Source organism: Papaver somniferum, chromosome 7, assembly GCF_003573695.1.
Source record: "Papaver somniferum cultivar HN1 chromosome 7, ASM357369v1, whole genome shotgun sequence".
NCBI lineage: Eukaryota > Viridiplantae > Streptophyta > Magnoliopsida > Ranunculales > Papaveraceae > Papaver > Papaver somniferum.
In genome coordinates this window covers 97,881,259-97,896,093 of record NC_039364.1, presented here as the reverse complement: position 1 = coordinate 97,896,093, position 14,835 = coordinate 97,881,259, and the positions used below count along the sequence as shown (strand labels likewise).

General features: G+C 36.8%; 1 protein-coding gene across 5 annotated transcripts; it reads left to right on the top strand.

The window, feature by feature from the left end:
• The first annotated feature begins 432 nt into the window (after nt 1–432).
• Nucleotides 433–13,049, top strand: LOC113297931 (protein RICE SALT SENSITIVE 3-like). 5 transcript variants are annotated; one of them, XM_026546540.1, is made up of 8 exons: nt 433–666; nt 3,837–4,168; nt 11,360–11,413; nt 11,576–11,743; nt 11,839–11,944; nt 12,059–12,100; nt 12,207–12,263; nt 12,344–13,049. In XM_026546540.1, the coding sequence occupies exons 2-8, from the start codon at nt 4,152–4,154 to the stop codon at nt 12,860–12,862; spliced, it is 963 nt and encodes a 320-aa protein (XP_026402325.1). In that variant the 5' UTR covers nt 433–666; nt 3,837–4,151; the 3' UTR covers nt 12,863–13,049. The 5 variants fall into 5 exon arrangements, with proteins under 5 accessions (XP_026402325.1, XP_026402324.1, XP_026402323.1 ...); XM_026546539.1 differs by lacking the exon at nt 3,837–4,168 and adding an exon at nt 1,207–1,282; XM_026546538.1 differs by lacking the exon at nt 3,837–4,168 and adding an exon at nt 1,192–1,282 and having other exon boundaries at nt 434–666.
• The last annotated feature ends 1,786 nt before the right edge of the window (nt 13,050–14,835 follow it).

Below are 14,835 nucleotides of genomic sequence, written 5' to 3'. Positions count from 1 at the left end.
AAAGAAATAACTCCCATGATAAGAAATACTTCATTTTGATGAAAAATGGGGTTGGTAGTTAGGAGAAGACCGAGGAGAGGGTACAGGATGTTGATTGATATGTTCAGCCCTAGTTAGGTCACACTTCTGGATCCCATAAAGCTTCAGGATGATAGAGAGAGAGAGAGAGAGAGAGAGAGTTTGAATTTTGTCACCCAAAACAAAGGTACAAAGCTTTTGAAGCTTTTTTATGTGCTAACTGATTCACATGTCTCTATCCTTTCATTGCCTCCCACAAAAATCTTTCTTGCCTTACTACAATTGCCCCCACTATTTCTCACTTGTGTAAAGCAACTTAGATGCTTATTCCATCAGTCTATGATTGCTAGTCATTTTGGCAGTGCCTAGTGCCTTCAAAAAGGGACATCTAGCTAACCCCATGTTTAATCAAATAATGAAAACCCTACCTAATTATAGTTCATTATCGAATGCTTTTTAATCTCTTATATAAGGCCACTTAACAAAGACTTAAGTTGTGTATCAATGGCTAAACGAAAATTAAGCCAAAATCAGGCTGTACTTTCTCTGTATCTTGTTGTAGGATGAATGAGCTTATTCGGACTGAGAATTGATAAGCAAATTGATCAAAGTTTACTGGGGTAAACCATTTGTAGAGCGTTGTTTCAGGTAAGTGTCTGATTTTCATCTTCTAGTTAGCTTTTATCACATGGAAGGGAATGAATTTGGATTCCTTTAGGTTAAATTCGAGTAGTCACGTTAATTTTTTTGATGTTCTTGATTTACTCTAATGAACAATTAACATCCACTATACTTGATATTTAGCATGTAACATGTTTTTCCATATTAGATAGAAAAGAATTCATGCTTGTACTTGTGTAGTATGTACACTAAGAATTAAGAACTTAGTATGAATAAAAGAATCTTTTGTACATAAAAGTACTAGCATAATGAGATAAAATGAATGAAGATCCAAAAATATTGGTCTATTCATGTTCTTCTTTCTTGGTCTAGATTAGTTCATTACAGATTGAAAAGATAAAACTGATAATTAATAATACTATATGTTGTCGAAAAACAAAGGGAATCGAATAGATCGATAGGAAGTTTGACCACGCATCTCTCCTTATCAACCAGTACAATGTACTATAGATACCGACTGATCGATTAATTGTTCATGTACAATCTTATTAGGGTAATGATTTACAGGGATTAGCTGCGTAGTACTTGGTGCGCGGTCGGTGGTCCCATATATATGGGACGGTTTGATGGATGGAATTCACAGGCATGCATTTTATCTCTTTGTTGGTTAGTAGATAGTAGGTATTGTAAAGGAAGACTATGAATCCCTGAAATTTTCAAAAGAGAACTTGTTTTACAGCAAAGAATGGTAAAGAAAAGGATGTGATAATGTTTTTTTCTCTTTTGTTTTCTTGAGCTTTTTACAATTCAAAGATTGTGACTAGCAAAACTTATTAGACTTCACGTGATGATTTTGTGCGTCTGTTTCCAGTTATTCAATAGCAACTTTGAGATAAAAATTAGGAGCCTGGATTCCATCGTTTTCCTGCTCCAAAGTCATCACTGTTTTTCTCTGATGGAGAAAGATTGAGTGAGAGATTGAGAGAGACCCATGTTTTCCTTATGCATGAAACTAAGCATGATCAATTGATCATGTAGAATGTGCTGTTAGGCATTTGAAAATTGTACCCTGATCAAAAAATGCACTTACATGATGCCATTTTTTTCCTTACCCTACATCTCTCTCAATATGGTAAACAGGGTTGGATTCATGGTATTTAGCTAGCACCATCATGATCAGATCTCCATTAAGTTAAATAAGTTAAAATTAGTCAAGTGAAGACAGTGACCCATTGTGGCTAAATATTCAAACATCTCATCATTTATTATCAATGACCCATATTTGAATTACTCAGTCCACTTCTCTCCCTTGTTGCCATGGGGTTTATGACACTGCATTTTCAGGATTATGTTTCTTTACCATTACTGGAGCAGTAATGCTACTGAAAGAGCTGTTAATCGGCAAAGTGATTCTTGCATGAAAATTCATCTTCAACAATCTGTTTTCTTTTTCTTGTTCATTTAGAATCTTAGATAGGCATACTTCAGTTTTCAATTTTTTTATCCTTACACTAGTAGGGAGTAAAAGTAAACAAAGGTGTGCTTTAATTTGCGGTACAATAGAACCTACCTCCGTATAAAGTTGTTGGAAAATGTGTGGTTCTTTCTTTAATAAAAACTCGTAATACAATCAGAATCCAGATATCCTTACAGCAAAACATTTGTTTATCATAGAAAATGAGTACATTTCAAAACCTTAGCAACACTGAAATTTAGGCACTTGATCACCTATTAACAAAAACAAAATCCTCTTTTCAAGTTTCAATGTCTCAACATAGATTCTTCAACGGTAAAATTCAATCTAACTAATCAAATCATAACAGGTACAGTATACTTATTACAGTATGAATAGTTGATGGAACATTCCATGGTTATTATTTAAAGATACAGAACTGAAAAAGAAAAGAAAAGTTGTAGTGAGCATTGCTGAAGTCATGCACTAGTATATATTGTTCAATCTTTGTTAGCATCCGAACTTACACACTGATATGTGAAAATTTTCATGAATTTGAATCAATGAATTGTTTGTGATGAAATAATGGAACTTGGGCAAGGATGAGAATAAGGGTAGAGAGGGCAGAGATTCGATTGTTTTTGTTTCCTAACATGAAGAAAGGGATGGGAGCTGTCCAGACTCCAGAGTCCACACCCTGTTATCTTGACTCTGAACAAAACCCCTTCCTACGGACCCTTCTGCCATACCCTTTCCCACATCCCCAATTTTGATACCCATTTTCCAAACAAAAATAAAACAAAAGATTAAAATGAAAACAAACAAAGCTATTGCCAACCCCCAATTTTATCTTCACTTAACCCATCAAATAATTCCAAATAATTATGCAAGAATCCAATAAACTCTCTTGCTTACATCACTACCATATCAGACTGTCTCCATTTCTTACCAGTCTCCACTATTCATTTCACTCAATTGGACAGTATGTAATTCATCACATATAGCTTAAAAAACGATCATCACATATGCTTCGGTACCGACATACTCCCTTTAATCCCGATATAGACATGGATGCTAATTAAGCAGCTAGAAATGTATATCCATATCGAAAGGCATGACCTGGAAATAAAAACTCTGAAGAAAAAGAAAAAAAAGATGTAGACAAGAAATGTATATCCCAGTCTGGGATGAAGACATCCCAGTCTAGATAAGGTGGTATCTTGTTATCTTCGAAGAAAAATCTGGTACTACCTACTGCCAAATGTTTTTCTTGTTTTCTTTTTTTAAAAGAAACTAGTACTACTTCACCGTGTGATACCGATAACGCGTAGCTTCCTTTTTTTTTCTTTTCAAAGGAAAAATGTTTGAAATGAAAGCAGTTAACTACATTCTGCTTAAAGGAAAACAACAATTATCTGTATTCAATTTTCATTCTGATGGGTTATAACTACAGGCAGAAACTTCACACGCATTTCCTCTATACTTGAAATTAAAGACGGGTTAATTTGTTCTTTTCTTGTTTCTTCTATTATTTGGTGTAATAAATATGCACTGCTTTTTTTGCTGAAGCTACCATTTACATGAAAGGTACGCAATTATGCATAAATTCTACATACTTAGCATCTCAGTCAGGTCTCTAAAGGGTCTCTTAAATTGGACCGCTTGCTCGAGTATGTTTAACAGTGACTATCTGACTTCAAATCTATATCTTTGTAACCAACCACTAGAAAAATGATGTTTTCAGCATGGAGCACTGAAATAGGCATGCATGGAAGGTGAAACTTCTGACGATGTTACCGGCACGGTGGAATACTCCCAGTCCCAGTCAAATAAATGAAATTCCAATAAAATGTGCAATCGGAAAATTTGGTTGCTGCCACGTGAGATTACCACTTAAAGGAGGTGATGGATAGTCAAAGAGTGACTACTACTCCCTGTAAAGGGTCTGGCAAACTACCTTTCTTGGGTGTCAGGGGGGAAGGGAAAAAATTCAATTGAATGCCCTAGCTAGATCTTTAGCTATATCTGAAAGCTCCCTTTGGTCATCATCATCTAATACATGGTCCACAAATGGAGGTATCTTACTGTTGGATAAAGAACTAATAATGTAACTGAGAAGAAGATACTTAGCTCAAACCGAGGTTGCTGAAGATGCACAGAAAATGTAGAGGCACGTATACGATACGCTGTCCCAAAGGAAATATCGCCTGCTACTCCGCTGAGATGCTATAGCAGTTGGCGAGTCACCTCCAGGATACAACTACTGATAGTACCCCTCAATGTAGCATACAAAGAGAGTACCCTTAGAACTTGGCAGTGTTAGCAAAAGCTAAAAACAGAGAAACTAGAAATAAAAAATTATTTTCTGAAAGCAGAGGGAGAGCAGAAGAAGAGACGTTTCTCTGTTGTGTGTCAAAAGAGCTCAAGACTCCTCCCTTATATAGTGTTTAAGACGTTACAAACGAGAGGAAAAATGCATGCAACAAAACCATGTGTAAGACAGAAATACTGGTAATGTTTGGTTAAAAACAGTGTTGCTTTTGTCAGGCTTAGAGCAGTGTGTTGGTTAAAAACAGTGTTGCCAAAACAAATACGTACAGACAAGAAAGCCAGGACAAACATGTGCAGACAAGGAAGGCAAGACAAACACGTACAGACAAGAAAGCCAAGACAAACATGTGCAGACAAAGAAGAAGATTCTTCTACATGTGTGTAAAACACGTACCAAAAGTTTTAGCAAAAAGATAGGATCTAATGCACCCGCACCCGCACCCGAGCCCGACCGACCGGACGGACGGCGGCGGCGTGCGTGCTTCTGTGCGAAGCACCGCGCGTACGGGAAAGGCAACCTTGCCCTAGTCTAGGCCTTCCCCCCTCACACAAAAGTCTAATGACCCAAGGGCCATGCCCTTTTAGCCAATTCTATGGTATTTAAGTCTAAAACTCTTTAGATTTTAGTCTATGTGGGACTATTGTTTTATCTATTCAAATGAAAAAACAAGTAGTGGGCAATAGGTCTAGAGATCAAAACATAGTCCATGCAAATTTGGTATAACAAAGCCGTTTTTTCTAACAATCCCCCACATGAATGATAAAATATATCGACGAAATACGAGAAAACATAATACATCAATATTAGGCTAAGGTGTCCCAGAGATTGAACCTTAACTTAGTGAGAGGTTACCGGAACTGCTTGTTGTTACGGTGAACACAATGTCTTGAACCGCCAACAGTGAGTGCAATTCAGAAATAACAACCACACTTTGATGTCTCAAAGAAAAAGAAAGCTGCCAAGCTCTTGCCGTTGTGCCCGTTTTGGCCGTGGGCTAAATCCCGGACTTAATGAATGTCTCTAGAGAAAAAGCTCAAATTCTCATAGGAAGCGGCCCCACTTCCAACATCCACATAGGTGAGTCCATTAAGAGTGTCCTGCCACACTCCGCTTTAAGCAAAGTCATGGAACTCATTAAGATCTTGACAGATCATCCTAAAACATGCAGGCAGCACTATCATACGGTTACACCATAGGGAGGGACAAAGATAGTGCTCTCTTGACATCACCAAAAATTAGTTATCTCATTGAACCTTTCTTGGAGCTCCATTCACAAGGTTGAGTGTCCTTCATGGCGATTTATTCTATGAGCTTGAGTCCCATCCCCTTCGATGTGGATCTAACTACCTCTCTAGATAACCCTTTCGTCAAAGGATCTGCAATATTCTCTTTAGACCTCACAAAGTCTATAGAGATGATACCAGTAGAGAGTAGTTGTTTCACTGTCTTGTGTCTTCTTTGAAGATGTATAGATTTCCGTTGTATACACTATTCTTTGCGCATCCAATAGCAGCTTGACTGTCACAGTGGATTGCGATCGAAGACACAGGCTTGGGCCAGAGTGGAATTCCTCCCAGGAAACCTCGTATCCATTCAGCTTCCTCCCCAGCTTTCTCCAAGGCTATAAACTCAGACTCCATGGTGGATCGAGCATACATGTCTGTTTGGAAGACTTCCATGACACAGACGCACCACCAAGTGTGAAGATGTACCCACTAGTGGATTTGCACTCATCTGAGTCTGATATCCAGTTAGCATCACAGTACCCTTAGCACAGCAGGATACTTCCCAAAACTTAAGCAATAGTTTGAAGTTCCTCTCAGGTACCTTAGAACTCTGTAGAGAGCATTCCAGTGATCCTGCCCAGGGTTGCAAGTGTACCTGCTTAATCTACTCACAGTGTAGGCAATATCAGGTCTTGTACAGTTCATTAAATACATAAGACTGCCAATAACACGAGAATACTCAAGTTGATAAATACCCTCACCCTTGTTCTTTTTCAATTTACAATTGGGATCATAAGGAGTAGTTGCAGGTTTAGCATTTTCATGATTAAATCTCTTAAGAACAGTTTCAACATAATGAGATTGACTAAGACTATATCCATCAGACATCTTTCTGATTTTCATCCCTAAGATTACATCAGCAGGGCCTAAGTCTTTCATGTCAAAGTTTTCGTTAAGCATGCTTTTAGTGGTATTAATACTATCAAGGTTACTACCTAATATGAGCATATCATCAACATATAGGCACACAATAACATGAGAATCATCCACAGATTTAATGTAAACACATTTATCAGATTCATTAACCTTGAAGCCATTAGATATCATTACATGATTAAATTTTTCATGCCACTGTTTAGGTGCTTGTTTTAAACCATACAAAGATTTTTTCAGTTTGCATACTTTATCTTCATAACCTTTCACAACAAAACCTTCAGGTTGGTCCATATAAATTTCTTCATTCAATTCACCATATAAAAAAGCAGTTTTAACATCCATCTGATGTATATGCAAATCATAAATAGACAATAGCAATCAGCATCCGGATAGAAGTGATTCTTGTGACCGGTGAATAGGTATCAAAGAAATCTAATCCTTCCTGTTGTCTATACCCCTTAGCTACCAACCTAGCTTTGTGTTTTTCTATAGTTCCATCTGTTCTAAGTTTCCTTTTGAAGACCCACTTGCAACCTATGGTTTTACTACCAGGAGGTAAGTCTACAAGGTCCCAAGTTTCATTTTGTTGAATGGAATCCCACTCATTATTTGAAGCTTCTTCCCAGAAGGGAGCTTCCGGAGAGTCATAGCTTCCTTATAAGTTTGGGGTTCAGACTCTACCGTAAGAGTCACAAAATCTGGACCAAAATTTCTCGGTTCTGACCCTCTTACTTCTTCTAGGTTCGGTTTCAGCATCTAGAGACGGGGGTTGACTAGTCGAAGGAACATCTGAGAGATCATCGCGGACCCTTTTATGAGGTCCAGACCCTAAAGGGAAAATGTGTTCGAAAAACACTGCATCTCTGGATTCCATTATGGTGTTCTCACCAATTACCATGAACCTATAAGCACTAGTGTGCTCAGGATATCCTAGGAAAACACAATCTACAGTTTTAGGTCCTATTTTGGTTTTCTTGGAACGAGGAGTGGCCACCTTGGCCAAACACCCCCACACTTTAAAGTATGCATAGGACGGTTGTCTTCCTTTCCATAACTCATATGGAGTTTTGTCGGATTTTTAAATGGAACTCGGTTCAAGATATAGCATGCAGAGAGAATTGCTTCCCCCACAGGTTCGAAGGTAGCCCTGAACTAGCTAACATAGCGTTCACCATATCTATGAGTGTTCGGTTTTTCCTTTCAGCTACTCCATTCGACTCAGGTGAAGAAGGTGCAGTAGTTTCATGAATGATGCCATTAAGTTTGCAGAATTCTCCTATAGGTATCACATACTCACCGCCTCGGTCCGACCTAAGAGTTTTAATAGTAACACCTCTTTGGTTTTCTACTTCAAGTTTATATAATTTGAAAGCGTCTAAGGCTTCATCTTTACTTCTAAGAAGATAAACCTGACAGTATCTTGAGTGATCATCTATAAAAGTGATGTACCATTTTTTACCTCCTCTAGTTGGTGTTGATTTCAAATCTCCCAAATCCGAGTGGATTAGTTCTAGGGGAGTTGTACTACGTTCAACCTTTTGTTAAGGGTTTTCTTGCATATTTAGATTCAACACAAATTTCACATTTATGACCTCTGTCAAAGTTTATTTTAGGAATGCATCCTAATTTAGCAAGTCTTTCAATGGATTTGAAATTAACATGTCCTAGTCTATCATGCCAAACATGTGAGGAGTCACAAACATAAGCAGAAGAAGATGCATTGTCATTCAAGTTCAAAGAAAGTACACTAAGCTTAATCATGTTTCAGTGACATATCCTTTTCCTACGAAGTCACCACCCTTAGAGATTACAACTTGTTAGACTCAGCTACAAATTTAAAACCTTTCCCAAGTAAGATGGTTTCTGAGATAAGATTCTTGCATATGTCCGGGACGTGATACACGTCATTCAATGCGAGAGTTTTTCCTGAAGTGAGTTTCAATTCAACCTTGCCTTTTCCTACCACTTTAGAGGTAGAAGAGTTTCCCATAAACAATTTCTCATCGTCTCCTACTTTGTTATAGGAGGAGAAAGCATTTCTGAATTACAGACATGCCTGGTGGCTCCAGAATCAAGCCACCAGTCTCTCACATTGGTCACATTAGAGACAAGGTTGACTTCAGACACCATGCCAGTAAAATATCCAGAATCATCTACTACGTTTGCCTTATTTTTCTGTTTAGGATCATTTTTGGTCTTTTTAGGTGCCCTACAATCTTTGGCCATATGACCAGTTTTCCCACAGTTATAGCAGTCGCCTTTGATGGTGTTTTTGGAGACACCACCCTTTGGCTTAAGATGGTTACCTTTGGAGTTACGTTGTTTGTTACGTTTACCATTTTTGCTGGATTCTCCGTGCCTTTTCTTTGACGCAGCATTATCGTCCAGGACATGAGCTTTGTTGGACATGTCTTTGCTCAGCATCAGGCTTTTGTCCTTGCAGCACAGAAGTTCCTCCACCTGGATCTTTTTCCCCAGCTCCACCATGGTGATTTCGCGATTCTTGTGTCGCAGCCTCCTCTTGTACTCGTTCCATGAGGGTGGTAGCTTTTCAATTACTGCGGATACTTGTAGAGATTCATCAATATGCATTCCTTCAGCAAGAATTTCGTTGATGAGTAGCTGGAGTTCGACGAATTGTTCTACAACAGGCTTTTCATCAGTCATCTTATATTCCAGGAACCTAGCTACCAAGAACTTCTTGCTTCCAGCAGCCTCTGCAAGATATTTTTCTTCTAGGGCTTCCCATAAATCAAAAGCAGTAAAATTCTCTTTTGCATTATAAAAGTCGTACAAGGAGTCATCCAGACAGTTAAGAATGTGGTTTTTGCACATGTAATTCTTCCTAGTCCACTTATCCAGTCTATCTTCATAGCCACGGTCATGAAGCCTTCTTGAGGGTCTTTCTAAGGCAACTTCATCTAGCCTTTGGTCTTTTAAGAAGAATGACATTTTGGACTGCCATCGTTTAAAGTCTTTGCCACTAAACTTTGGGGGTTTGTCTACAGTACTCTTTCCCATGTTATTACAAAAAATATAGTAAAGAGTATATTGCCTTTAGATTGTTGGATAAAGAACTAATAATGTAACTGAGAAGAAGATACTTAGCTCAAACCGAGGTTGCTGAAGATGCACAGAAAATGTAGAGGCACGTATACGATACGCTGTCCTAAAGGCAATATCGCCTGCTACTCCGCTGAGATGCTATAGCAGTTGGCGAGTCACCTCAAGGATACAACTACTGATAGTACCCCTCAATGTAGCATACAAAGAGAGTACCCTTAGAACTTGGCAGTGTTAGCAAAAGCTAAAAACAGAGAAACTAGAAATAAAAAATTATTTTCTGAAAGCAGAGGGAGAGCAGAAGAAGAGATGTTTCTCTGTTGTGTGTCAAAAGAGCTCAAGACTCCTCCCTTATATAGTGTTTAAGACGTTACAAACGAGAGGAAAAATGCATGCAACAAAACCATGCGTAAGACAGAAATACTGGTAATGTTTGGTTAAAAACAGTGTTGCCAAAACAAATACGTACAGACAAGAAAGCCAGGACAAACATGTGTAGACAAAGAAGAAGATCCGGCGGCGTGCGTGCTTCTGTGCGAAGCACCGCGCGTACGGGAAAGGCAACCTTGCCCTAGTCTAGGCCTTCCCCCCTCACACAAAAGTCTAATGACCCAAGGGCCATGCCCTTTTAGCCAATTCTATGGTATTTAAGTCTAAAACTCTTTAGATTTTAGTCTATGTGGGACTATTATTTTATCTATTCAAATGAAAAAACAAGTAGTGGGCAATAGGTCTAGAGATCAAAACATAGTCCATGCAAATTTGGTATAAGAAGGCCGTTTTTTCTAACACTTACTTGCCTCTGGACCCTGTCTAGTCTCCTTTTTCTATGAGTATAACAAGTACAGGAGAGATGAGGTCTTTATTAATGTCTATTGCTTAGTATTTGTACTTGTATGTTGTATCATGCATGTATATGCGTCACTGTTTTCGTGTGTACGTGTGTAACAGTATGACACTGTTTTAATCATATGCATGCTGCATGCATATACATATATATATATATATATATATATATATATATATATGTATACAGTTAACCATTAAACCAAACTAATCAACCTTAATGCATTTTTGATACGATCATTATAATCAGAATGCAATATGACTATATATGATGAAGATGTAGAATGACAAGGTTTTATAGCTAAAACATGGGATAATGAAGAAAGAGGAAAAACAGCGAGAGATGGACAGTTCTGAGTGGTGGGGAAAAGACCCTACTTGGGAACAGGAGAAGAAAAAAAAAATGGTATCTCAGGACTCAGGAGGTATAATTGTAAAATTTAAAGCATGATTAAATACTGTTCTGCATACTCAGAGAGAGCGAGGGAGAGAGAGATGGAACTATAAATGCAGTAGTAGAATAAGAAGACATAGATGGTAATTGGGTCATAATATTTTTTATCTCCTCCAAAGAGATAGTGAGATGGAAGAACAGATAAACCCATTAGCAGTAACTCATCTTCTTCAACACACACTAAGAAGTTTATGCATTCATGAAAGTTCTCAATGGGTTTATGCTGTCTTTTGGAGAATCTTACCTAGAAACTTCCCACCACCAAAGTGAGTTAAAAAAAGAACATAAACATTTTATATAGACAAAACATGAAACAGAATCAATGAATATATAATAAGTCCCTCATATGCATGAATTTAAAGGTTGGAGTTTAATTTTTTTAATACTTTCTTTTAATCTTCTTAAAACAGATGGGATTTGCAAGAAGGAGCTTATGACAGGTCTAGAGGAAACAGAAGAAACTGGTACTAGTTTATTCCAACACTACTAGTACTCTAATCATTTTATGTTTTTTTAAAATATTTTGTAGTCCTTTTTACAAGTATATTTATATGATTGTAAACCCTCAAACTTTTTCTATATGATTGTGAACTTTATTTATTAATGTCCAAATTAATATATAATAGGATATTAGTATGGGAAGACGGATTCTGCAATTTTGCAGCTTCAATGGCCGAAGCCGATTCGGGTGATTCGTCGGCATATAACGGCAACTGTGAATTTCAGCCCTTTAAAGGCTTACAACCTGAGCTGTTCTTTAAGATGTCCCATGAAATTTACAACTATGGAGAAGGGTAATTGTGTGTACTAGCTTTTTTTTTTCCAAAATGAGATCATGAGTTTCAAACGTAGCAAACAATTTTATTTGGGTTCTGTTAAATTTCGGCAGATTGATTGGGAAAGTAGCTGCAGATCGTAACCATAAATGGATATATAAGGATCCAAGTGAACAAGAAATCAATTACATGTCTGCATGGCACAACACTGGAGACTCTGTAAGTCATGACTAGTTTTCTCCCTCTCTCTAGGTAGCTAGGTAGGCAGTTGCTGTTTCACTTGTCTTGCTGATGAAATATATATATGCTTGCCTTTTTATTGAAAATTTTCAGTTTCCAAGGACATGGGAAGCTCAGTTTCAATCTGGTATAAAGGTAGTACATAATCTAGCTATCACTTCTACTTTATTTTGTAATAATATATTACTATATTTGAAATTCCTCTTCTAAAATTTTGCTACTCAAAATCTTGCGTACGTAGACTATTGCTTTGATTGCTGTTAGAGAAGGTGTTGTGCAGTTAGGTGCTGTTCATAAGGTCTCTCTCTCTCCGTCTCTCCATAGTTGGAAACTTATTATTTTATCTTATTCTAATGTCTGAAATTTGAATTGATTAAGGTTATGGAAGACCCAAACTACATTATTCTTTTAAGGAAGAAGTTTTGTTATCTCGAGAGCATTCCTGGTGTACTCTTACCACATCCATCATCATCTTTACCGATTCCATATGGTGCACCAAACACTTGGCCTTATCTTTCTCCTCATCCAACACCAATGGAATATTTTCATAACAATCATGATCATTTCATGAGTAATACTCCGCCATTGAAGATAACTCCTTCGATGAGTGCTTTACAAGCACTACTCTCAAAGCTACCTTCTGTTGTACCGACAACATCTCCTTCCTCATCGGGCGGCTACTGTGACCAAGCAGGACAGTTTGTATCGTCTCAAAGGCCACTGGATCATCATCGTCAACTTGGAGAAATTTCAAAGTCGGCAAAAGAGGAGATAGATGAAGAATACAGACGCGGAAGAGAAGGTGGTGAAACTAGTAACTCAATTTCATATCACTATCAACAACAGCAACAAGAGCAGCATGGCCATTATAACCTTAGTAATGGTAGACTTAGCTAACAAGGGATTGTGATATGTAACGTTACATTGTTTGGAAGACAGCAACGTCATCGATCCGTTAGTCATAACGGTCAAGCAACTTTTGTATCTTTTATATTATTGGAGTTAACTTGTAGTTGGTGTTTGTTTTTCCTACTTTTAGTTTGATATATAATCAAAGATAAAACTGAAGCAAGTTTATGCAGCATCAACTCTGTACTAGTATATAGTCTGAAAGAACGAGAAATCACCATGAAGTTTTTATATTAAGAAGTTTAGGTGATATATGCTTGCCTTCACTGGAAGCAACTAAGTACTAAGACAAAAGTAGGTATTTACCCTTCAAACACAACTTTCATGCAGTAAAAGAAAGTAATCGGGAAAAAAAGTAAAATGCAGAGCATTTTCTCTTTATATGGGCACACAAATGAAGAAGGAAAAAAAAAAAAAGAGGAGGCAAACCCCCGGTGAAAACAAGGGGCGTAAGCACTCTGTTCTGGTTCGGATAATAAGCTACAGTCAAACCTTGATAAACGAATGTTCGATAAATGAATAACCTCGCCAAATGAATAATTTTCTCTGATCTCGATTTGGGCCAAAGTGATAAATGAATAACCTCGCTTAATGCATTAATGAATAAAAATAATTGAATCCTTAAAGGCCGTATAAAAATATAAATAAATAATCACTAAATTTCCATAATATACATATATATATATATAACAAAATACATAATTAGTAAATTTTAAATAAAAATATATGTAGAAATAAACTCAAAAAAATTCATATATGGTTAAATGATTTTTTTTTCACCCAAACCAAAATGCATCACATCCTTAATTTTATGCAATGCTTGCACAATTTCTGGAATATTTTTCTCTAGTTGTATCAAGTAATTTTTTAAAGTGACCATCGCTTGAAAGGCATCTTGAGATGAAACATTTGGTACGATGCTACTATCATCTGGTTCAATATCATTTTCGTCATTCATTATTGACTCAACAATTTCTCCGTCTGTTGGATATTCCATAACTGCATCATTCTCGTTAGGATAGTTGAAAACGTGTTCGACGTCCATCAAATTTCTATAACGTAAATAAAAAATGACACCAGTTAATCCTTGGATATCTTCTTCTAATTGGCCATTTTCTAGTTCGGGAACATCTATATCTTCGAACAAAATCTTACAATGACGGAAATATTTTGCAATTGTTTTTCCCCTCTAGCTACATTCGTACATCTTCTCTTATACAATTTAACTTCTTAATTAAGAAAATATTGTCTAAATGAATAAATATTCATTTATTGATAAATGAATAACCCCGCTAAACGAATATTCTTTCTTGGTCCCGAGGTCATTCATTTATCGAGGTTTAACTGTATATAGAACTAGAACCGATTCCTAAAAAAAAAAGCGGAAACTATTGTAAACCCCATGATATACGAGTCTTAAACAACAAAACCCCACAAAATGGATCTTTCACTCCTGACACTGTGCTTTTAAAACCTTGTTACTCTTAGGCCCAAAATTTTCAATTTTGGAGCTTATTTTTGAATTTTCCTAGATCGTTGACGTCATCAAAATTTTAAATACCAAAATTAGCCCCGCTATATATATGTTATTTTAGCAAAAAATCTGAACATCTTCCTCATTTTATTTGTTTTCTTTGCATTGTCAGGTCAACGCATAAAGATAAGTTCCGTCTTCCTTTTTGTCATGATTCTTCTGCATAGAGATTATACTTTATCGATTTCGAAAACAAAATTCATAAAAGTATTTTAGGGTTTTGAAAACCTAATCTTTAAAAAAAAATTCAATTAGCTTATCTGAATCGAACTCAAAGCTTAGATTTACAATCATCTACTCACACTGTCTGTTTCATTGCAAAAAAATTTGAAGAATCATGAACAAAAGTTTCAGATTTGTCCTTCGTCAAAATCATCGTAAATCTCATATTCTAGATACGATCTAAAAACTAATTTGAGATTTGATA

Bases quoted from the DNA above. Each gene is read 5' to 3' on its own strand.
- LOC113297931 (XM_026546536.1), top strand. From the start codon at position 11,079: ATGGAAGAACAGATAAACCCATTAGCAGTAACTCATCTTCTTCAACAC. The intron at 11,945-12,058 runs GTAAGTCATGAC...GAAAATTTTCAG, and splicing joins GGCACAACACTGGAGACTCT to TTTCCAAGGACATGGGAAGC. The intron at 12,101-12,206 runs GTAGTACATAAT...TTGCGTACGTAG, and splicing joins AGTTTCAATCTGGTATAAAG to ACTATTGCTTTGATTGCTGT.